The sequence below is a fragment of the Pelophylax lessonae genome, assembly GCF_965119305.1.
Source record: "Pelophylax lessonae genome assembly, chromosome: 11".
NCBI lineage: Eukaryota > Metazoa > Chordata > Amphibia > Anura > Ranidae > Pelophylax > Pelophylax lessonae.
The window spans coordinates 9,806,910-9,832,351 of record NC_138778.1 but is presented as its reverse complement, the minus strand read 5'-3'; the positions used below and the strand labels follow the sequence as shown (position 1 = coordinate 9,832,351).

General features: G+C 46.3%; 1 protein-coding gene across 4 annotated transcripts in view; it reads left to right on the top strand.

Annotated features, from left to right (window-relative positions):
- Positions 1–23,707, top strand: part of STAU1 (staufen double-stranded RNA binding protein 1) — a gene marked incomplete at its 3' end in the record, with an annotated part of 49,884 nt that extends 26,177 nt beyond the window's left edge. For 3 of the 4 annotated variants that reach the window (XM_082271427.1, XM_082271428.1, XM_082271426.1), the window contains 9 exons: positions 802–900; positions 3,463–3,675; positions 4,101–4,244; positions 4,338–4,481; positions 8,650–8,725; positions 16,039–16,358; positions 17,595–17,717; positions 17,829–17,914; positions 22,819–23,707. In XM_082271427.1, the coding sequence (XP_082127553.1) occupies positions 802–900; positions 3,463–3,675; positions 4,101–4,244; positions 4,338–4,481; positions 8,650–8,725; positions 16,039–16,358; positions 17,595–17,717; positions 17,829–17,914; positions 22,819–22,906 (1,293 nt within the window). Of the gene's footprint in view, positions 1–801; positions 901–3,462; positions 3,676–4,100; positions 4,245–4,337; positions 4,482–8,649; positions 8,726–16,038; positions 16,359–17,594; positions 17,718–17,828; positions 17,919–22,818 lie in introns of those variants that run through there. The other variant, XM_082271429.1, reaches the window with a different exon arrangement.
- Between the last annotated feature and the right edge of the window lie 1,735 nt (positions 23,708–25,442).

Genomic DNA, 25,442 nt, shown 5'->3' with positions numbered 1-25,442 from the left:
AGGATCTATACTGGTATGGACTGGGTAATGTGTAAGGACCTATACTGGTATGGACTGGGGAATTTGTTAGGATCTATACTGGTATGGACTGGGTGATGTGTTAGGATCTATACTGGTATGGACTTGGTAATGTGTTAGGATCTATACTGGTATGGACTGGGTAATGTGTTAGGATCTATACTGGTATGGACTTGGTAATGTGTTAGGATCTATACTGGTATGGACTGGGTAATGTGTTAGGATCTATACTGGTATGGACTGGGTAATGTGTTAGGATCTATACTGGTATGGACTGGGTAATGTGTTAGGATCTATACTGGTATGGACTGGGTAATGTGTTAGGACCTATACTGGTAAGGACTGGGTAATGTGTTAGGATCTATACTGGTATGGACTGGGTAATGTGTTAGGATCTATACTGGTATGGACTGGGTAATGTGTTAGGATCTATACTGGTATGGACTGGGTAATGTGTTAGGATCTATACTGGTATGGACTGGGTAATGTGTTAGGATCTATACTGGTATGGACTGGGTAATGTGTTAGGATCTATACTGGTGTGGACTGGGTAATGTGTTAGGATCTATACTGGTGTGGACTGGGTAATGTTAGGATCTAAACTGGTATGGACTTGGTAATGTGTTACCCAGTGAGTTTGGAGAGACCAGCTTGTACCATCCACAACAGTTTGGGCATCATGACTTGTACCAGCTGCTGGCTCAGTGAATAGCGTTTCTACTTTTCTGGCCACTGTGTATGTGTGTCCATCTTTATATCCTGTTTTTTATTTTTTTCTTGCAGATGAATGGAAAAGCATCAGATGAAGAAAATCTAAACAAGTCAGAAATAAGTCAGGTGTTTGAAATTGCACTCAAAAGGAACTTACCTGTGAATTTTGAGGTGAGGCCTGGCAAGCGTGGAGAGGAATGGCTGTGTGCTGTGGTTCTGTCTTGCTTGGTTGTATCCTGTGTGCGGAATCTCAGCCTGGGTCAACCATGTCTGAACTGGCCCAAAATAAAATGAAAATTGGCACCGCTCAAATGCCCCTCAAACCCAGATCAGTCTGATCAGCATGTGAATAGTCTGCATCGCATGTCACCTGCCAGCGGTTCCTACTGACATCTGCTAACCATTGGGGGTGTCAATGCAAAGTTAATGACACCCCCAGATCGGTTCACAGTGCGAACTGCAAATGGTGCCGGAATCAGATCACATAGGTGTCAACACCTATGTGATCTGATTCCAAAAAAGGGTCCTGTAGTCCATTTTGGTGCGAATGCGATACGAATTCAGCCATACAATCTGTATGGCTGAATTTGCATCACACAGACATTGCATGTGATCTACACACAGTGACGGCTCGTCTATTGGGGGCGCAGGGGCGACATCCCCCCTATACATGCATCCGGCCCCCTAATCTACATGCAGGGCGCCAGATGCATGGATTCCAATGGGTTTTTTTTTTTTTTTCGAAGCACGTGATTAGAGCCAGAGGCTCTAATAGGCTGTAAAAAAAGGTGGGCTCGGGGTGCGGGTTGGTATGGTCCGCTGCGAATTACATAGTTACATAGTTAGTGAGGTTGAAAAAAGACATCAGTCCATCCAGTTAAACCTATGATGTGTGTGTGTGTTTGCTGTTAACCGTACATTGTATACCCCTGTATGTTGTACATTGTATACCCCTGTATGTTGTACATTGTATACCCCTGTATGTTGTACATTGTATACCCCTGTATGTTGTACATTGTATACCCCTGTATGTTGTACATTGTATACCCCTGTATGTTGTACATTGTATACCCCTGTATGTTGTACATTGTATACCCCTGTATGTTGTACATTGTATACCCCTGTATGTTGTACATTGTATACCCCTGTATGTTGTACATTGTATACCCCTGTATGTTGTACATTGTATACCCCTGTATGTTGTACATTGTATACCCCTGTATGCTGTACATTGTATACCCCTGTATGTTGTACATTGTATACTCCTGTATGTTGTACATTGTATACCCCTGTATGTTGTACATTGTATACCCCTGTATGTTGTACATTGTATACCCCTGTATGTTGTACATTGTATAACCCTGTATGCTGTACATTGTATTCCCCTGTATGTTGTACATTGTATACCCCTGTATGTTGTACATTGTATACTCCTGTATGTTGTACATTGTATACCCCTGTATGTTGTACATTGTATACCCCTGTATGCTGTACATTGTATACCCCTGTATGTTGTACATTGTATACCCCTGTATGTTGTACATTGTATACCCCTGTATGTTGTACATTGTATACCCCTGTATGTTGTACATTGTATACCCCTGTATTTTGTACATTGTATACCCCTGTATGTTGTACATTGTATACCCCTGTATGTTGTACATTGTATACCCCTGTATGTTGTACATTGTATACCCCTGTATGTTGTACATTGTATACCCCTGTATGTTGTACATTGTATACCCCTGTATGTTGTGGTCTTTAAGGTGACCATCTAATAGTTTTTTTTGAAACTATCAATGCTCCCCGCTGACACCACTGCCTGTGGAAGAGAATTCCACATCCTTACTGCTCTGACAGTGAAGAACCCCTTACGCACTTTAAGGTTAAACCGCCTTTCCTCTAGTTTTAGTGAGTGGCCACGTGTCTTATTGTATTCCCTTTCTCTGAATAGTTTGTTCCTTATGCTAGGTCGCCAGTACAGTATTTGTACATTATCATATCCCCCCTCAATCGTCTTTTCTCCAGAGAAAATAAGTTCAGTGCTTGTAGTCTTTCCTCATAGCTGATGCCCTCCATTCCCCTAATTATTTTTGTTGCCTCTCTCTGGACTCTCTCCAATTCCAGCACATCCTTCCTGAGGACCGGTGCCCAGAACTGGACAGAATACTCCAGATGTGGCCGGACCAGAGTCTTGTAGAGCGGGAGAATAATCTCTTTATTTCTGGAGTGAATCCCCTTTTTTATACATCCCAGTATTCTGTTGGCTTTGCTTGCGGCGGCTTGGCATTGCATGCCACTGCCAAGCTTGTTGTCTACCAGTACCCCCAGGTCCTTTTCCATCCTAGACTCACCCAGGGGTCCCCCCCAGTGAGTAGCTTGCTTTCTGGTTTCTGGCACCCACGTGCATTACTTTACATTTTTCAACATTAAACCTCATCTGCCATGTAGTTGCCCACCCCGTTATTTTGTTCAAGTCCACTTGTAAGGTTTCCACATCCTGCATAGAAGATATCGGCATGCTTAGTTTTGTATCATCAGCAAATACTGAGATTGTGCTGGATATCCCCTCCTCTAGATCATCTATGAATAAATTAAACAGGATTAAACATGAGATGTCTAACATGGCACCAGTGTGAACCCAGCCTAAATCCAAGATAAGAAACGTTTTTATATTTCGAGCTCCTGGAGTGGGAAGGCCCAGCACTATTGACATGACTGCTCTTTCTCCAGGTGACCAAGGAGACCGGTCCTCCTCACATGAAGAGCTTTGTCACAAAGGTGACAGTTGGAGAGTTTGTCGGGGAAGGAGAAGGGAAGAGTAAAAAGATTTCTAAGAAGAATGCTGCTATGGCGGTCCTTGCAGAGCTGAAGAAACTGCCGCCTCTTCCCACTGTAGAGAAAATGAAACCACGAATCAAAAAGAAAACTAAGTCCATTGTGAAGGTGAGATGAACCACCCCCCCCCCCCATACTTCCCACCCTCCATAGGTATTTCCTGCTCCCTCCCCCCCATACTCCCCACCCTCCATAGGGATTTCCTGCTCCCTCCCCCCCATACTCCCCACCCTCCATAGGGATTTCCTGCTCCCTCCCCCCATACTCCCCACTCTCCATAGGGATTTCCTACTCCCCCCATACTCCCCACCCTCCATAGGGATTTCCTGCTCCCTCCCCCCATACTCCCCACTCTCCATAGGGATTTCCTACTCCCCCCATACTCCCCACCCTCCATAGGGATTTCCTGCTCCCTCCCCCCATACTCCCCACCCTCCATAGGGATTTCCTGCTCCCTCCCCCCATACTCCCCACCCTCCATAGGGATTTCCTGCTCCACAGTTTGTCATTGATGGTCTTTCCTGGTCTTGTAGCTTCCTACCAGTCCGGAGTATGGGCAGGGCATGAACCCCATCAGTAGGCTAGCTCAGATACAACAAGCTAAGAAGGACAAAGAACCTGAATACACCCTCATCACTGAACGAGGCCTACCCCGGCGCCGGGAGTTTGTCATGCAGGTGTGTGTGGGGACAGTCCATCTGTTTAAAGATTGGGGTTTTATGCTTTGTTTGCAGCCTTATTTTAAGTTTTATGAATTCCTCTTTTCTCAGGTGAAGGTTGGGAATCAGACGGCGGAGGGAATGGGCACCAACAAGAAAGTGGCCAAACGCAAAGCTGCCGAGAACATGTTGGAGCTCCTGGGATTTAAAGTTCCTCCAGTCCCTGCCAAACCAGCCCTGAAGAATGACGAGAAGGTGAGTAAAACTACTGCCATGAACGTTCTTACTGGTTAGCATGAAGTTTATTCCCAGGAATTGGGTGGTTCAGCAGTAGGGTTACTCCTTTAACATACACTTACCAGACACTTTATGAGGTGCACCTTGCTAGTAGCGGGTTGGACCCCCTTTTGCCTTCATTCTTCGTGGGCAAAGATTCAACAAGGTGTTGGAAACGTTCCTCAGAAGTTTTGGCCTATAGTGACATGACAGCATTGCAAAGTTGCTGCAGATTTGTCGGCTGCACATCCGTGATGCAAATCCCCCGTTCCACCACACCCCAAAGGTGCTCTATTGGATGAGATGTGGTGAGTGTGGAGGCCATTGGAGGACAGTGACCTCATTGTCATGGTGGAGAAACCAGTGGTGAGATGATTGGAGCTTTGTGACATGGTGCATTATCCTGCTGGAAGGAGCCATCAGAAGATGGGGACACTGCAGTCATAAAGGGATGGACATGGTCAGCAACAATACTCAGGTCGTGGCGTTTAAACAATGCTCAATAGTTACTAAGGGGTCCAAAATGTGCCAAGAGAATATCCCCCACACCATTATACCACCACCAGCCTGGACCATTACTCCCCCCCCCCCCCCCCCACACACACACACGCCATTACACCACCACCAACACCAGCCTGGACCATTACCACACACACCACTACACCACCACCAGCCTGGACCATTACCCCCCCCCCCCTTCACACCATTACACCACCACCAGCAGCCTGAACCATTACCCCCCCACACCATTACACCACCACCAGCCTGGACCATTAATACACCCCCCCCCCCACACACACACCCACACCATTACACCACCACCAGCCTGGACCATTACCACCACCCCCTCCACACCATTACACCACCACCACCAGCCTGAACCATTACCACCGCCATTACACCACCAGCCTGGACCATTACCCTCCCCCACACCATTACACCACCAGCATTCCCTGTAAACCCTAGAGATGGTTGTACGTAAAAATCCCAGAAATACTCAGACCAGCCCGTCTGGCACCAACAACCATGCTATGTCCAAAGTCACTTAAATCTCTTTTCTCTGTCGCTCATTGACAGACGCAGTCCTCTTTGATTAATATCAAATTGGGCGCAGGACCCTCCAGTTCCCAATTTGATATTAATCAAAGAGGACTGCGTCTGTCAATGAGCTTAAGAGAAAAAGGATTTTACGGTAAGTTCTTACAAAAATCCATTTTTCTCTGTCGCTCATTGACAGACGCAGTCCTCTTTGATTAATATCAAATTGGGAACTGGAGGGTCCTGCGCCCAATTTGATATTAATCAAAGAGGACTGCGTCTGTCAATGGGCTTAAGAGAAAAGGATTTTACGGTAAGTTCTTACAAAAATCCATTTTTCTTCTTCGTTTGAACTTCAGCAAGTCGTCTTCACCACATCTAGATACCTAAATGCATTGAGTTGCTACCATGTGACTGGCTGATTAGCAATTTGTGTTATTAAGAAATTGAACAGGTGAACCTAATAAAGTGACCGGTGAGTGTATATGAAGTGTATGGATAGTTTGACTTTCTTGTAACATATAATGTGTATGGTGATGTGACTTTTGTATATATTAGAGATCAGTGATGTGACATGACTGCTCCCTGGTGTAATGTATTTTGTTGAAGGTGAAAGACCTCTGGATTTTAGGGTTACATCGAACACCTCTCGCCCTCCAGCTAGGTCTTGCACAGTGTTGCTACTCCTAGAGCAGTGATGGCGAACCTGAGTGCCCAAACTGCAACACAAAACCAACTTCTCTATTTGCAAAGTGCCAGTGGGTTAATACCGGTGGTGAGAAAGTGATATATCGCCTCCCAGCCACCTGTCAACTGCCTTCTGAAAATTGATCCACCATAGATTGCTTCTCAGAGGGTCAGCAAGGGCTGCTGCATATGCAAATGCACCCTAATCCAGCTGCTGACCTCTGCACCCCAAAGCCCCCCCTCCTACTTCTACATGACCTTCTCTGCTCACTAATTCACCCCTACAAAGCTGCTGACCTCTGCATCTCAAAGCCCCCCTCCTACTTCTACATGACCTCCTCTGCTCACTAATTCACCCCTACAAAGCTGCTGACCTCTGCATCTCAAAGCCCCCCCTCCTACTTCTACATGACCTCCTCTGCTCACTAATTCACCCCTACAAAGCTGCTGACCTCTGCATCTCAAAGCCCCCCCTCCTACTTCTACATGACCTCCTCTGCTCACTAATTCACCCCTACAAAGCTGCTCACCTCTGCATCTCAAAGCCACTCTCCTACTTCTACATGACCTTCTCTGCTCACTAATTCACCCCTACAAAGCTGCTCACCTCTGCATCTAAAAGCCCCCCTCCTACTTCTACATGACCTCCTCTGCTCACTAATTCACCCCTACAAAGCTGCTCACCTCTGCATCTCAAAGCCCCCCCTCCTACTTCTACATGACCACCTCTGCTCACTAATTCACCCCTACAAAGCTGCTGACCTCTGCATCTCAAAGCCCCCCTCCTACTTCTACATGACCTTCTCTGCTCACTAATTCACCCCTACAAAGCTGCTCACCTCTGCATCTCAAAGCCCCCCTCCTACTTCTACATGACCTCCTCTGCTCACTAATTCACCCCTACAAAGCTGCTCACCTCTGCACCCCAAAGCCCCCCCTCCTACTTCTACATGACCACCTCTGCTCACTAATTCACCCCTACAAAGCTGCTGACCTCTGCATCTCAAATCCCCCCCTCCTACTTCTACATGACCTCCTCTGCTCACTAATTCCACCCTACAAAGCTGCTGACCTCTGCACACTGCCTCTTTGCCCACCTTTGCACCCACCCTCACCTTTGCACTCCAAATGGTTAACCCCCCCCCCCTCCCCCTTTCCATCTTCTCACTGCTGACCCAGTATTCAAGAAACCTGAATTCTATACCTGGTGGCGCTTCCAGCATGGCAGTGGCAAGCGGGGCTGTCAAGCCTGCTTCCATTTGTTTGCATCCACTTCTCAGGCACTGTTCAGGAGATGATGGTGAATGGAAACTTGGGGAGGGGCAGGATTTGCATGTGGCCGGTCGAGTGATTTACATATGAATGCCACGCTATTTAGATATAAATAATGCTGTTTATATGGGAATGTCAGGCTGATTACACACAATGCTTTGCTATTTGTTTTGAATCGCACCGTAGCAGCACTGGGCAGAAAGAGTGACGGGAACAGGGACGGGAGGAAAATTACAGGACGCTGCACTGTGTCTCTCCTTCCAGCAGCTGTGTGCTGGCGGGAGAGAGAGGGGAAGAAGCCAGCCTTCAGCTCCTGGAAGGAGAGACACAGTGCAGCGTCCTGTAATTTTCCTCCCACCCCCCCCCCACACCTTTTCCCCTGTGTACCCCCCCTGACGATGGCCCTAAGCGGAGTATCTGATAAGTGTGAAGGGGGACTGCTGAGACCATAAAGCAGGGATATGCAAACTGTGGTCCTCCAGCTGTTGCAAAACTACAAGTCCCATCATGCCTCTGCCTCTGGGTGTCATGCTTGAGTCTTGCTATGCCTCATGGGACTTGTAGTTCTGCAACATCTGGAGGGCCACAGTTTGCATATCCCTGCCATAAACAGACAGCTGCAGGTGACACCTGCACATTAGAATCTTACCTGGCTCCCGCGTGCATTGTCGGTGTGACTTCATCCAACCCGGCAGTACCGACTTGTCTTGTCCACGCCCACCCCAGAAACATCACTCCCTGGCCCCAGAGCTGTGTGGGAGATGTAGTTCTATGGGGGGGTGCGGTGTGGAAGAGATGCACCTCGTATAGGATGGCTGGTCAGTGTGCGCTCTTCTTCCTCACGTGCCCAGAAAGAGGGTTCTGCGTGCCAGCTGTGGCACGCATGCCATAGGTTCGCCATCACTGTCCTCGAGGGTCGGAAGAGCTGTGCTATGTGTAGTCGGGTCAGCCCTCAGATGAGCTGTGCTATGTGTAGTCTGGTACGCCCTCGGATGAGCTGTGCTATGTGTAGTCAGGTCAGCCCTCAGATGAGCTGTGCTATGTGTAGTCGGGTCAGCCCTCAGATGAGCTGTGCTATGTGTAGTCGGGTCAGCCCTTACACACTCACAGTTCCAGCTGTACACTCTGTGCTCACTTTGTATGTTTTTAGGCTCCGGTGAAGAAACCAGTGGATGGGCGGAAGGTGACATTCTTCGAGCCTGGATCTGGAGAGGAGACTACAAACAGTAAGTTGTCACTTCTTTGCTTGCTGGGTGTGTGCTGCTAAATCTGTTTTTTTCCTTCTACCAATCACAGGAATATTGTAGCACCACACTGATTTCCCATAATCTTCAGCAAATAGGGGACACACAGTGTAAAGATAAAATGTTGCCGTATCAGGATGGGCGCTGCTCCCCAGGATATGAAAAATCCTCATATCAACGTAACTGAATTTAAGAACAAAGCCGACTGTCATTCTTCCCTGTGTAAAAGCACAGATCACTCGGTCCTGCTATGTAGGACCGTTGATCTCTGCTGTTACACCACTAGCCACATCCAATCACAGTTAGAAACACGCCCCTAGGGACACACTTAACCCCTCCCTCTCCAATAAAGTTAACCCCTTTCCTCCCAGTGCCATTTTTACAGTAACAGTGCATATGTATAGCACTGATTACTGTAGTAATGTCACTGGTACCCCCAAAAGTGTCAAAAATGTCAGTCAAGGGTCCGATCTGTCTGCCGCAATGTCGCAGTCCCGCAAAAAAAATCGCAGATCGCCGCCATTACTTGTTAAAAAAAACACAATAAAAATGACAAAAATCTTTCCCTTAGTAAACGCAGTAATTTTTGTGCAAACCAATCAAAATACGTTTTTTGCGGGGTTTTTTTTACCAAACATATGTAGCAGAAAACAAATTGGCCTAAAATGTTAAAAAATTTTGATTCTTACATTTTTTTGGGGGGAATTTCATATAAAAAATGTAAAAAATATTGTTATTTTTGCAAAATTGTAGCTCTTTTTTTTGTTTATAGCGCATGATCAAAAAATCGCACAGGTGATCAAATACCACCAAAAGAAAGCTCTGTTTGTGGGAAAAAAAGGACGTCAATTTAATTTGGGTACAGCGTCGCACGACTGCGCAATTGTCCGTTAAAGTCACGCAGTGCCGAATCGCAAAATAGGCCCTGGTCAGGAAGGGGGTAAAATCTTTCGGGGCTTAAGTGGTTAAATATATTTCCTTCCTTGAGGGACGGAAGAAGTCTTAAACTTTTAGGCTCTACTTCCACCTACTGATTTTTTTATGAGCACTTGTTTTCTTCAATCAAGATTATGCTCTACACCACTGCTGGAGGCTTCTCTGATTCTCAGTGATCTAGCCCAGTTACTTCAGCCTAAATTTGAACCACTCCGCATCCAGACTCCGATGTCGCAGGGCTAGCCTGTAAGTGACCTGGGTTCCTTGAAGTGCTTTCAGCTACCGAGTGCTTTCCAGGTCCAGGGTCTATTGCATTACCTCTGTTTGCAGGGCATCTACTGATGGTGCCAAGGTCTGGAGCCTTGGATCCTGATGTCCTCTGCTGTTTCTCAGGGAAGCCTTCTTGGCTCCCTCGGTGTGGCTTGGTCCTCAGGGAAGCCTTCTTGGCTCCCTCAGTGTGGCTTGGTCCTCTTTCTTTTTCAGCTTTGGTTTTTCCACTGTCAGCAGGACTTTGCGGAAGAGGCGACAAGCACACTCCTGCACCTTCTCCAGCAAATTGTTTATTTGATTTATCTACCACCTTAATGGCTTCAGAGACCTCAACTGCAGAGAATCTGATTCTGAGTTGCTTAAAGCGGAGTTCTGGCCACGGGGGGAAATTTAGCTAAAAATACCTCCGGCACAGTCAGGACTAGTACATTCCACAATGTACCTCTGATAGCCTCTGTACTGTCCCGGGTCGCACTTACCTTTTTTAGAAGAAATACTTACCTTGAAAATTTCTTCTCCAGCGCTGCCATCTCGGATGTGGGCAGCTGAAGCCAGCGCGTCCTCTTCTGCATCCTCTTCCGTGTCCTCTTCTCCCAGAATCGGCCCCGCTCGTCACTTCCGGTGCGAGCGCGTCATCCCTCCACAGCTTCTGGGTGTGCCCAGAAGCTTTTTAGCAGGGAATGAGGCGGCCACACCGGAAGTGACGAGTGGGGCCGGTGCAGGCGCATTGATTCCAGGGAGCGATGACGTTCAGCTCCCAGGAATCAATGCAAAGAGGAAGTGACAGCGCGGGCCGCGGCCGCAGAGGAAGGAAGTGGAAGAAAGGTGAGTATATTTTCTTCAATAACAAGGTAAGTAAACAAAAAAAAAAAAATTGTAACTATCAATTTGTTTTTCAGGCGACCAAGAGCAAGCGGATGGCCCAAAATCGATTATGTCGATTTTGTGGCCAGAACTCCGCTTTCAATTCTTGACTCATGAGCTTACCCCTGAGAAATCACAGTCTACTGATTTTACCCCCAAATTAAAGGGAGGATCTTGAGGATCAGCCTGTTGCTTCTATCGGTGCTGTTTTAAACCTTGGGTATTTAAGGATGCACTTAACACTGGGCACGGTTAAACTGAACCATGCCAGAGTTTGTTCCTGCCCACTCCACCGCTGATCTGCACACAAACTGGGCATTAAGTACTTGGCACCTACCTGTAGGGCATCCTATGACATCCTAGAGTTTCAGCGGTTGTACTGGGATGATGCCAGCAGCTACAGGCATCATTCCGGTATCAAAATTTTCAGCCGACGATTCTCTGTATTGTAGAAGTGATCCTCTTAAAGAAGGTATTTCACAATCCCCCCCCCACCCACGAGGATTTTAGCACTTCCAGTTTGTTTGTTGACAAACCATTAGGCTCCATTCATACCTGGGCGTTTTTGAGTGTTTTTCAGCTCCAAAAACGCTCAAAAAAACATTCCAAAACGCCCAACAAGTAAAACCCATTCATTTAAATGGCCCCTGTTCACATCTGAGCGTTTTGTAAAACGCCTGGAGCTGAAAAAAGTACATGAGCTTCTTTTTGGGCTGATTACCAGCGTTTTTGATAGATGTCAATGCCTGCCTCCAAAAAGGCCTGAAAATCGCTGTAAAATCAAGGCAAAAATCGCGGTTAAAAAACGCGCTAAAACGCTACGCTCAAGTGTGAATGCAGCCTTACCGACTTGTACAGCATCTGATCAAACCGATCTCTGGCATACTGAGTCTGTCAGGTTCTTGGACAAGCCTTCCTCTACACCAAGGTGCTAGCATTCCAGATATGTGGGTGGGTGAAGGAGGTGGTCACCTGTTGGATAACTGATGAGTGGTTCGGACAAATCAGTTCTGTCTCTGGACTGCCTAATTCCATTGACACCGAAGACAAGCCTATCCCTGGTGGCTCAGGAATCCAGGCAGGAGAGCAGTACTGGTCATGGTCAGTGCAGAGGACTTGGGTCGGCTGCAGAATCACGCCTTCTGATAAACATTCTGGAGCTTCAGGGGAATTGGCTGTCTCTGCAATGTTGGACTTCCCTACTGGAGGTTCATCCAATCAGGATTCAGTTGGACGATGCCACTGCGATGGTGTACATCAGCCATCAGAGACAAACCAAAGGTCTCGCTGTGGCAGGAAAGGTAGAAGAGATCCTGTCCTAGGCAGAACTGCATGTTCCAGCCTTGTCATGTGTGCACATAGTGAGGCATAAACATTTGGCAGGCATATTCCCGGGAGAGTGATCCCTACACTCAGAAGTATTCTAGGACCTAGTTAGGGGATGCAGGATGTGGACCTCCAGGTTCAACAACAAACTTGACAGGTTTGTACCCAAGTGGATCCGCTGGTGGAAGCAGTAGATTCTCTGGTCGCTCTGTGGGATCAGTACACTCTGAACTTAGTCTTCCTCCCCTAAAACTTCATCCTCATTTGCTCTGCTGGATTGAGATGGAGGGCATCCAGATGTTTCTCATTACTCTGGATTGGCCCAAGCGGATGTGCTAGGCCAACCTGATAAAGGCACAGTAGAAGGTAAACCTGATAAAAGCATAGTGGTAGTGGCACTGTGGGCCCTGCCGGTCCATCTTGATCTATTGTTGTAAAGGCCAATTTTGCCATCCTGTTTCATGGGATAGAAGCATCTCCAAACCTGTGGTTCCTATGATGTTTCCTGCAAGGTCTATCATCAGACATGGAAGGCATACTTGGTGTAAATCTCAGGGCTGCCACCCAAAGGGATTTTCAATGGGATGAATCTTTTCCTTCTTGCAGCTTGGTCTGGGCTAATATCTGGCTCAGACATTACCCAGGTGAGGTTTCCACTCTTTCCATTTTTATTCAGAGACCTTTGGCATCTCACCCTTTGATTATGATGTTTATGCAGGCAGTCTCCCATGTGGCTCCCCCATTCCTCAGTGACTCAGTAGGATCTAACGCTGGCTCTCCCTGTGCTTCAGAAGCCGTTGTTTGGACCTATTATAAACCTTCCTCTCTCTATTCTCCCTGCCAAAGTTGTTTTTGGTGTGGCCATCACCTCTGTGAGTCGATTGTCTGAACTGGGTAGACTTTTCTTTCAAAGAACCCTTTCTGGTTTTGCAGAAATGCAAGACAGTTTTAAGGTCCAGGATTTCCTTCTGACCTAATGAAGTTCCTGCCTTTCACTTCAACCAGGACATTGTTCTCCTGTCCTTTATTCCAGTTCATTAAAAGGAAACTTCCATTCATAGTCTGGATGTGGTTCATGCGGTGCGATTCTTTTTTTAGCCACTGCTTCGTTCAGAAAGACTGATTCTCTTTTTGTCATCCCAGATGGAATCCGGAAGGGTGCATCGGCCTCTCATTCTACCATCTCTAGGTGTCTCTGGCAGACCATCATTCAAGCTTATGGCCTCAAGGACCGGGTTCCACCCATTCCTGTTAAGGCTCATTCTACTAGAGCTGTGAGTGCCTCATAGGTATTTAAGAATCGGCATCTGTTTCCCAGATTTGTAATGCTACCCCCTGGTCTTCTGTACACACGCTCTGCCACATGCATGTTTCGGTCTCAGCTTATGCTAGCTTCAAACATAGGGTTCTTCAGATAGCACTGAGAAGAAGGCAGCCCCCACTTCTGTACAAGTTTGTTTTGCTGTGTTGCCCAGCCCTAAGTTGGACTGCTTTTTGGACATTCTGAAGATTAAAAAACGTTGTGTCCCTCCATGGGCAAAAAAAGAAAATAGGATTTTTGTACTCCCTGTAAAATCATTTTCTTGTAGTCCATTGAGGGAAACAAGTCCCGCCCCTTTATTTATGATCATGTTCCTAGTTCCGCTTTGCTGGAAAACGTAGGCTTTGCTGGTGGTGGGTGTGATCTACCCTGGCCTACAGTTTGTGTTTGCCAGTTTTAATCCACATGTAGTTATTTGGATAGGGAGAGAGGATCGTTTGGTGTCCAGAGTGATGCGACACTTGATGGCAAGATTACAATATTTAATTGAAAATGACAAGTGAGTTCAAGCTGGTTGAGTTCAAGCTGGTTGAGTTCAAGCTGGTTGAGTTCAAGCTGGTTGAGTTCAAGCTGGTTGAGTTCAAGCTGGTTGAGTTCAAGCTGGTTGAGTTCAAGCTGGTTGAGTTCAAGCTGGTTGAGTTCAAGCTGGTTGAGTTCAAGCTGGTTGAGTTCAAGCTGGTTGAGTTATAGCCGGTCGAGCCAACTAGTTTCGGGGGATAAGCCTCCTCCTTCAGGGCAGTGCTGTTTTAATTCGTTTTTATTTTCATTTTTCCCAATTGCCACATTTCCATAAGGAATTTCCATTCCTTAAGTACATGCTTTTAAACTTCCCTTTTAACCCCCCCCCCCCCTCCAAATTCCCTTACACCCTTCCCATATCTGGTTTAAAAATAGTGTATTACCAAAACAGACTTTCTAAATATTCCCAATCTCGGGTACCAGTCCTGGGGTTTCAATTCATGCTTTCCATATCTTTTCAAATCTACTTTTACCTCCCCTTCTTACATAGGCCAGTTTTTCCCTTATTGTTTTATTGACCATTCTCAGCCAATCCGTTTATAGACGGTGGTCTAGAATTTGTTCATTTCCAAGTAATCGCCTTTTGTAGCTTGATAAAGTTATCTCAGGGCTGCTATTCGTGTAGCCACAGATCCTGCACTTTGCTCCAAATACCCCATTACACACATCGGATCCAATCGTAGATTTATTTGGAATACTGAATTTATTTTCTTCAATTCCTCTTTCCAATATTTATGCAGTTTGGGGCACCTTCAGAGCATATGGATCAAATGCCCGACAGCAACCCCACATCTAGGACAGGATAAATCCAGACGTCCCAAACAGAAACAATCTTTTTGGTGTATTGTATGCTCTGTGGATAATATAAAACTGTGTACGTTTTTGGGCTGCTGAGAGGGATACTAAATCTATACCCTTCCATTGTACATTCGTTAATTCCCCCACATCCTCCTCCCATTTTGCTCTACTAGTAAGCTGAGAATCCCTGTACAGTTTGAGCCAACTTGTTTCGGGGGATAAAGCCCGTACACACAAGTGGAAATTCGGCCGGGAATTTACGTCCGATGACCGATCTGCCGATTTTTGGCTTGTTAGTATGATGCTTCCGACAACCGACTCTGACTTTTCGGCCGAAAAAATCCTGGTGTGCAGGCTATAAAATCTTTGTCGACCATCAAAACACGTCCGATTTTTGTCTCATTAGTACAGATTTCGATGGGGAAAAAATCTTATGAGCAAGACTAGGCATGCTCAGAGATGAAAGAACACATACAAAGCAATCCAACACATGACATCACTTCTGAAGTAGAATTCTGTCGTGCGGGAAAATTCGTGTGCAGTTTAGAGCACATTCCAACCAACAGACACCACTCTGGACAAAAGACGGACGATCGGTCGGCGGAAATTCGTTGCGTGTGTACGAGGCTTTAGCCTCCTCCTTCAGGGCTGTTGGTATGTGTAGACAGAGGAGGATAGGCTCTGCGGTGGTACCTGGGCCACCTCTGAAGCCTATATGGCCTACATTGGCTCTCACAAGAGACCCAGACAGCATCGTTGAGCCTATCTTTCTTGGGCTACACTTCCCAACAACCCTGAAGAAGGGGGTGGCTTATCCCTTAAAATGCATTGTTTCAGTAAAAGATTGTAATCCTTCGGTCAGATGTGGCATCACTCCGGACACCAGGCGCTCCTCTCTTCCTATCTAAATATCCTTCCCATGGAAGCGAAATTGCAGTTGTACCAGTAAAGTAGCAGCCCATACCTCCAAAGGGAGTTAACCACCACCATGGAACCATCTAATATCGACTAAGAGCAACTTAATGATTCCAGCGTGGTCTCTAGCTCAAACCAATCAATCCACATGTAGGCAACAGTATGCCAGGTTTTTAGACTACCCGTGTCCTTCATTGGACTCCAGGAAAAGGTTTTTTACAGGGAGTAGAAAAATGTGTCAGTGTGTACAGTGTCCTCTGTAATTGTGGAAAATGGTTGAAATTGTGATTTGATTGTGTAAACTGAGTTCCATCAAAACAATGAGCATAAAATTTGTTTACTTTAGATAATAAAGAAGACGAGTTTCGAATGCCCTACCACAGCCATCAGCAGCTGCCGGCCGGAATTCTACCCATGGTCCCTGAAGTGGCGCAAGCTGTAGGGGCCAACCAAGGACTTCACACCAAAGAATTTAATAGGGTGGCCGCAAATCCTGCTGTGGCCACTGTAACCGCAATGATTGCACGAGAACTGCTGTATGCCGGAACCTCCCCGACGGCAGACACCATTATGAAGAATAACCATGGCCCCACCCACACGCTGCACGGTCCGCTCACCCGGCCCTCGGAACAGTTAGAGTACCTGTCCAGCGTGCAGGGAATTGAGGTGAGAATAGCCGGTCCCAGGGCTGGGAACCCTCCAATATTGTTGTGATTGTCCTTATTGGTCATACACTTTGTTGCAAAGAACATTCGACATCTCAAACTAGTAAGAAACGGGCTGGTCTAGAGAAATTCTCATTGTTACGTCCTCGAGTTAGTTCTGCTGTTATCTCTGGGCTGTGTTAGAGGGCTTCCACTGCCACATATTTCATAGTAATAAGGACATGAATAATGCAGCTTAGATCATTTTTGGTATTTGCAGCCTCAAATGAAATTTGATTAGATTCTGCGGTTTAGTAAATGACAGAATGTGGTTTGTGCTGTTCTGATGTTAAATTTGCATACTGCAATTTAGTAAATGATGGAATGCAATTGGACAATGCGGTTTAGTAAATGATGGAATGCGATCGGACCATGCGGTTTAGTAAATGATGGAATGCAATTGGACAATGCGGTTTAGTAAATGATAGGATGCAATTGGACAAGGCGGTTTAGTAAATGATAGGATGCAATTGGACAATGCGGTTTAGTAAATGATGGAATGCAATTGGACAATGCGGTTTAGTAAATGATGGGATGCAATTGGACAATGCGGTTTAGTAAATGATGGGATGCAATTGGACAAGGCGGTTTAGTAAATTATGAAATTCAATTGGACAAGGCGGTTTAGTAAATGATGGAATGCAACCAGACAATGCGATTTAGTAAATGATGGGATGCAATTGGACAAGGTGGTTTAGTAAATGATGGAATGCAATTGGACAATGCGGTTTAGTAAATGATGGGATGCAATTGGACAATGCGGTTTATTAAATGATGGGATGCAATTGGACAATGCGGTTTAGTAAATGATGGAATGCAATTGGACAATGCGGTTTAGTAAATGATGGAATGCAATTGGACAATGCGGTTTAGTAAATGATGGAATGCAATTGGACAATGCGGTTTAGTAAATGATGGGATGCAATTGGACAATGCGGTTTAGTAAATGATGGGATGCAATTGGACAATGCTGTTTAGTAAATGATGGGATGCAATTGGACAATGCGGTTTAGTAAATGATGGGATGCAAACGGACAATGCGGTTTAGTAAATTATGAAATTCAATTGGACAATGCGATTTCGTTAAATGATTGGATGCAATTGCACAATGCGGTTTATTAAATGATGGGATGCAATTGGACAATGCTGTTTTGTTAAATGATGGAGCTGGTTTGATGTGTAACTTTTTATTTTGCAGGTTGAATATAAAGACTTTCCAAAAAACAACAAAAACGAGTTTGTATCTCTAATAAATTGTTCCTTCCAGCCGCCACTAATCAGCCACGGTGTGGGGAAAGATGTGGAGTCCTGCCATGATATGGTAAGATGGCTGCTGGCTCTCCAGAGGGGTTTGCAGTAGGCGAAGGCATGATGACACTAATTTATAGTGTTGGTTAAAGAAGAGCTGAATTTTTTATTTTCTCTGCTTTAGGCTGCTTTGAATATCTTGAAGCTGCTCTCTGAGATGGACCAACAAAGTCCCGAGGTGCTGAGGACGGGGAATGGACCAATGTCAGTGTAAGTTCAGGAGCCCTCTCTGCCCACATTGTTGCCCATCTACCATATACTCAGCTGACCATAGAGATGCGCCAATCCCTCTTCTACCCTGCCAACCCAAAATACTTGCCCATTTGTATCTTCACCTGCCGATCAGAGACCCACTCCCTCTCCTACCATGCTGACTACAGAAACCTGTCCTTTCCTATCCTCCTGATGATCTGAGACTTGGTCATTCCTCTCCTACCCTGCTGACTATAGAGACTTGATCTTGCCTCTTCTACCCTGCTGACTATAGAGACTTGATCTTGCCTCTTCTACTCTGCTGACTATGGAGACTTGGTCATTCCTCTCCTACCTTAGTAGCTATAGGAACTTGGTCATTCCTCTCCTACCCTGCTGACTATAGATACTTAGCCATTCCTATCCTACTCTGCCAATCACAGAAACCCAACCATTCTAATCCTACTCTGCCAGTCAGAGACCCACTCATTCCTCTTCTACCCTGCTGACTATAGAGACCTGTCCATTCCTGTCCTTCTGCTGACCTGAGACTTGGTCATTCCTCTCCTATCCCCCCAACCGTGGAGACCCACTCATCTTTTCTACCCTGCCAATCAGAGAGCTATCGATCAGAGATCTACCAATCCCTCTACTACCTTGCCTATTATAGACACCAACCAATCTCTCTCCTGCCCAACTGACCAGAGAGGCTGCCCCACTGACCAGAGAGGCTCGCCCATCCTTTTCCTATAATACAGATCAGAGACCCACCCATTCCAGTCCTACCAATACTGGTCATCCCTCCCCACCTTTAACCCTTTTGTTGCTGATCCCTCCAGCTGAATCCACAGACCTCTGACTAATGATCTAGAAGAAAACACAGGCGCCACTCTAAGTGCAGTAACTTGAAACTTTTTTATTTGGATAAACCGCTAGATAGGGGGGTACTCACAAAAGGGATGATTAAAACAGCTCATAAAACACACTCCAGTAAGGATCAGGATGGCTCGAGCGGTGACAAGTAGACAGGCTGTAGCGGTAGCTGCCGCACTTCCTCGTCCCGGGGACACTCGGATGACCTTCCTCCTGAGGAAGGAGCGCATGCTCCGAGAACGCGTCGCCGGCGCCATGACGTAATCACGCTCGCGGAAGTGACGACGGACGGTCATCTGAGTGTCCCCGGGACGAGGAAGTGCGGCAGCTACCGCTACAGCCTGTCTACTTGTCACCGCTCGAGCCATCCTGATCCTTACCGGAGTGTGTTTTATGAGCTGTTTTAATCATCCCTTTTGTGAGTACCCCCCTATCTAGCGGTTTATCCAAATAAAAAAGTTTCAAGTTACTGCACTTAGAGTGGCGCCTGTGTTTTCTTCTAGTTGGCCCCAAGCAAATCTTCTACTTGTCACTAGAGCTGCCTCAGGAGTGCACCTTGAGCTTTCTATGGACTTTTATGGACTTTTTTATGGACTTTGCCATACATGGATTTCTCAATCTGCCCTTTTTACTGATTATCATTCACTCTGGTTAATTGTGTGTCCAGTGACATTGGTAAAGCCCCTGGTGATATTTATTCCCCGTTATGCGCCAGTTATTTTATTTTTGGTTTGTTCACTCTGACTAATGATCCACTATGTATATTTCTCTTTCGTTCATTGACGGACACCACTCTTGATCGTCTTAACCATTGGGTTATACTGCCCCCTACCGGAGTAGGACACTAGGCAGAAAAAAAAGTCTGGCTATGTCAATGGGCAATCCCAGAGGTTTTGCTCCCCTTCTCTGCTATAAGCACTCTATTTTTTTTCTACCTAGTCAGGAGTAAGGACCTATTTCCTTGCTGGGATCTCTGGTCCTGGCAGTTTTTTTTCTTTTTAGATAGATTTTTTTTCTCCTGTTTTTTTTCCTGTGAGATCTAGAATCAACTGCCGGACTGGGCGACGGGCTGGATAATCTAGATCTAGTGGCTCCCCAATCTGGCCAGCAAGCGCGCGCAGACCTCAGCTCTTCGCTAGGTCTGCCGCGACATAGCCCCACCGGACAGGGGGCTGGCCTGCGAGTTAAATGCCTCCCAAGGTCGCATGCAACCAGGTCTTGGCCCGAGTCGCAGCTTTCCTCCTGGCCGACAGCCCCCCCTATTTTGATAATGAGGGGTTCTGTCTGGAGTAGTGCCCGCCTGGTTCTTGGTATGGTGAGTAGCTGTCCCCACTCTCCCCATGGAGGGTTTTGGGGTGGACGTGGGCCCCTCCATGGGATGGTCGGACCCCGGTTCCCCTCCATCCCATCAGGCATCTCCCCTGCCCCCCATCCTCTCCCCCCTGCCCCCCAGGCACTTAACTGGTTTGTGCGGGTGCAGAATGTTCAAAATGGAATCCATTTGCACGGTGGTGGCTTCCCTGCATCTGTGGGATTTTCTTGCCTCCACCGACATCAAGGACGCTTACTTTCACATTCCGATATGGGTCGGTCACCAGTGCTTCCTTGGTGTGGGAGAGGAGCATTATCTGCTTGTGTCGTTACCCTTTGGTCTCGGCTCCGCTCTTCGGGTCTTCACAAATGTGTTGGCCCCGGTGCTAGCATTGTTACATCAGTGAGGGATCGCGGTTCTGGGCTTTTTGGACGACCTCCTTCTGCGAGCAGTCTCTCCTACTGCTCTGGTGGAAGACCTGGAGATCACCATACGGATCCTGAAGGAGTTTGACTGGATTTTGAATCTTCAAAAGTTTGTGGTGCAGAGGTTCATGGCACGGTCACAGGATCCTCTGGCGGGTGCCACAGATGCGCTGGTGGCCCAGTGGGGTAAGTATCGTCTTATTTACGCCTTTCCTCCTCTCAAGCTTCTGCCAACACTTCTAGGCAGGATAGAGGAAGAAGGGATTCCTGTCATCTTTGTGGCCCCAGACTGGCCTCGCTGGGCCTGGTACTCCGATTTAGTGCAGCTGGTCGCCGACGTTCCTTGGCAACTTCCTCTCAGGGAGGATCTGCAAGGTCCAATCTTCCATCCTGCTTTACAGCTGCTGGCTTTGATTGCATGGCTGAAAGCCAGGTGCTGAAGGATAGGGGTTTGTCTGAATCTGTGATTCCAATGCTGTTAAAAGCTAGGAAATCTACTTCTAGGAAGTCTACCATTGTATGTGGAAGACGTACATCGCGTGGTGTGGGTCTCTTGGGGTTCATCCTCGTTCCTTCTCGGGGGCTCGGATCTTGACGTTCCTTCAAAGGGGGAATGAACAGAAATTGGCCTTAAGTACCATCAAGGGCCAGGTGTCTGCTTTGGCGGTCTTCTTCCAACGACCCTTGGCCACAACCTCTTTGGTGGGTACCTTTCTTGACATTTGGTTCCTCCAGTGCGGTCTCCATTGCTGCCTTGGAACCTCAATTTGGTGCTTTCGGTCCTCCAAAGGCCTCCCTTTGAGAATCTTTGGGAGATTCCCTTGCTTACGCTGTCTCAGAAGGTGGCTTTTTTGGTGGCTATCACCTCTACGCGCAAGGTGTCTGATCTGGCGGCGTTATCCTGTCATTCACCTATTTGGTTATTCACAGAGATAAGGTGGTTCTTTGCCCTGTTCGTCATTCCTTCCAAAGGTTATCTCTGATTTCTATTTGAATGAAGACATTGTGTTGCCTTCCCTGTGTCTCAGGCCAAAACATCCGAAGGAAATTGCCTTGGATGTGGTTCAGGCAATTAGGGTGTACCTGGCAGCTACGGGGTCTTTTAGGAAATCCGACTCCGTATTTGTGCTTATAAAGGCCCGTACACACGTGCAGATTGTCGGCCAAAAAGCTTCTGCCGACAACCGATCTGCCGATTGTAGGCTTGTTAGTATGATGCCTCCGACAGCCGACAGCGCACATTCGGCCGAAAAGAATCTGTCATGCAAGCATTAAAATTTTTGTAGGCCGACACCAGAACGGCCGATTGTTCGCCAGTCAGTACAGAATTCGGCCGACAGACAACAGATTTGCAAGACTGGGCATGCTCAGAAAAGAAAAAAGACAAGGTAAGTTAACCATCACATGACATCACTTATGCAGTCGGCTATTGTTGGCCGACAAAATTAGTGTGCAGTCTTTTGCAGTTTTCAACAGACACGACAGCCCTGGACAAAAGACGGCCGATCGTTCGGCCGAAGATCAGTACGTGTGTACGGGGCTTTAGTGTATAATAGTAGGCTTTGTCAGCTCCAGCGATCCGTGAAGGGAAAGATGAAAAGTCCAAGGAGTCCCGAGGAGATGGATGTATGCAGCTGATGCAGTGGAATCGGTGGGCGGGAAGAAGACGGCCGTAGAGTCTTCCTACTTCCGAGTTCGGCTGGTGTCCAGGGACCAGGTTAGAACGCAACGTACGCTGCGTGATGTCACCGCAGCTGGTTGTGACACGACGCGTTTCAGAGCCTGCGCAAAGTTCACAACGGGCATGCGCGCTCTTTTTTCAAGTGTAGGATCGAAGAAGATCAAGAGAGGTGTCCGTCAATGAACGAAAGAGAAATATACATAGTGGATCATTACTCAGAGGTCTGTGGGTTCAACTGGAAGGATCAGCAACAAAATGGTTAAAGGTGGAGAGGGATGACCAGTATGGAAGGACTGGAATGGGTGGGTCTCTGATCTGTATAACAGGAAAAGGATGGGCGAGCCTCTCTGGTCAGTGGGGCAAGAGAGAGATTGGTTGGTGTGAGGGATTGGCAGATCTCTGATCGACGGGTCTCTTGATTGGCAGGGTAGAAAAGAGATGAGTAGGTCTCCACGGTTGGACTCCTGTAGGGGGCAGTATAACCCAATGGTTAAGGGTTCAGATCAGGAGCTGTGTCCGTCAATGAACATCAGAGAAATAGATTTTACGGTAAGTCAAAAATCCAATTTTTAGGGATGGCCAGATGCCATTTAATGCTCTGTTTTTGCTCTCTCTCGTCCCCCCCCCCCAGGTGTGTCAAACCCGAGATGGAAAGCGACTCTCTCCTCAAACCAGCTAGCTCAAACACTTTGGGACAAACACTGGACAATACAGCCTGATGACCGCCGCAGACGGAACTCCAAAGCACCAGAGAAAATCAAACTTTTTTTATTTTATTTTTGTTTTTGTACTTGAACCTCTGCGACGAGTCCCGTCTCCCCTTCCTGCGTCTTTCCCGCCATTAATTTCAAATGATGATTTTTATAGTTTTTGTATCGGTTTCATCACTTTTGAAACATTTCATGAATTGATCATATCCTCACATGTAGTCATATATGGATGGATTTTTTTTTGTTTTTGTTTTTTAATGAGGCATTAGTGGCGATCACATATTTGTTTTCAATTGTATAAATGCGCTACCGATAAATGCCAGTTCTGCCAGGTAGCAATGAACTAACCATTGTAGGAATAAATACGATTTTTTATTTTTATTTTTTTTTCTTATTAGCGATAGACAGTGTTCAATCATTTGAGTGTTTACTTTTTGTGTTTGTATTAAGGAGTTTAACATGAAGTATGTGAAAGGTGTGCAGCCTATATCACTGCATCACAGGATATGATCCGACCGGCGTGCCACCAGCTCATTTGATTTTCTTTGTGTGCTTTATCCCGTGGATTTACATCTCCATGTCGGGCTGAAAAAATGCCTTTGTCCGTGTATGAGCCGTGTTGCTTTAGGTGTGTTGGTAGCGTGCCCGCGACACCTGCAGTACATTTTGCATATTGTCTATTTAAAACGCATCATGCGTCGCCAAGTTCAGTATCGCTTCAGGTCATTGTTTACCCGGAATTTTTTCTCCCCATGGAATGTAACTAGTGTTTGTCACAAGTAAAAAAAAAAAAAAAAGTATACAAAAAAAATTAAATAAATGAAAAAAAAAAAAAAAAATGAACCAGCTTGGCGGAGAATTTTGTTGACACTGCTGTACCAAGGTGTCCGAAAAATGGCCTTGATCTTGTATTAGTCATGTTGAGGACTTTCATTTGGGCTGCTGTTTTCCAAAAATGTAAAGTTGGATAGAGAAATGCTAATATGACACTTTACAGATGTATCAGTCTGAGGGGGTCCCCTGGCTCAAATTAAAAATAAAGTGCGCTATCCTCAACCACTTTAAGACCGGAAGGATTTGCCCACTTAATGACCAGGCCACTTTTTTCAACTTGGCACTGCGTGGTTTTAACTGACAATTGCGCTGTCATGTGACGCTGTACCCAAACAAAATTTATGTCTTTTTTTCCCCCACAAATAGAGCTTTCTTTTGGTGGTATTTGATCACCTGTGCGACTTTTATTTTTTGAGCTATAAACAAAAGAGTGACAATTCTGAAAAAAAAAAAAACAATATTTTTCACATTTTTTTTAACATTTTAGGCCAATATGTTTTCTGCTACATATATTTTTGGTAAAAAAAATTGTAATAAGCGTAAAAGTTATCATGTCTACTTTACTACGGGAAAGATTTGTCATTTTTATGTTTTTTTTTTTTTTTTTTACTAGTAATGGCAGCCATCTGCGACTTTTAGCGGGAATGCGACATTGCGGCGGACAGATCGGACCCCTGACGTTTTTGACACTTTTGGGGGGAGACCAATGACATTACTACAGTAATCAGTGCTTAATAAAATGCACTGTTACTGGCCTAATGACACTGGAAGGGATGGGGTTAACACTGTAGGTGATCAAGGGGTTAAATGTGAGCCTAGGGGAGTGATTGTAACTGTATGGGGGTGGGGCTTGTGAAATTATCATAGAGACCTGTGTTCCTATATAGAAGGATCACAGGAGCTACATAGTTAGTGAGGTTGAAAAAAGATATCAGTCCATCCAGTTCAACCTATGATGTGGGTGTGTGTTTGCTGTTATCAGTACATTGTATACCCCTGTATGTTGTGGTCTTTAAGGTGTCCATCTAATAGTTTTTTGAAACTATCAATGCTCCCTGCTGATACGACTGCTTGTGGAAGAGAATTCCACATCCTTACCGCTCTTACAGTGAAGAACCCCTTACGCACTTTAAGGTTAAACCGCCTTTCCTCTAGTTTTAGTGAGTGGCCACGTGTCTTATTGTATCTGCTCTCTCTGAATAGTTTGTTCCTTATGCTCGGGTCGCCAGTACAGTATATGTACATTGATATTATATCCCCCCTCAATCGTCTCTTCTCCAGAGAGAATAAGTTCAGTGCTTGTAGTCTTTCCTCATAGCTGATGTCCTCCATTCCCCTAATTATTTTTGCTGCCCTTCTCTGGACTCTCTCCAGTTCCAGCACATCCTTCCTGAGGACCGGTGCCCAGAACGGGACAGCATACTCCAGATGTGGCCGGACCAGAGTCTTGTAGAGCGGGAGAATTATCTCTTTATTTCTGGAGTGAATCCCCTTTTTTTATACAACCCTGTTCTGTGATCATTCTGTGATCATTCTAGAGAGAAGAACGGTCAGCTGTACTTACAACAGCTGACCGTACTTCTCTCTCAGCGCGAGAGCGATCGCGGGTGTGAGGCGGCAATAAATAGGAGCCGTCTGACCCGTGCATCGGAGTCCCCACTGCCGTGTGGGGGTGGAAGTGTGTCGGCGGCGGCGTGCTTTCGCCCCCTAG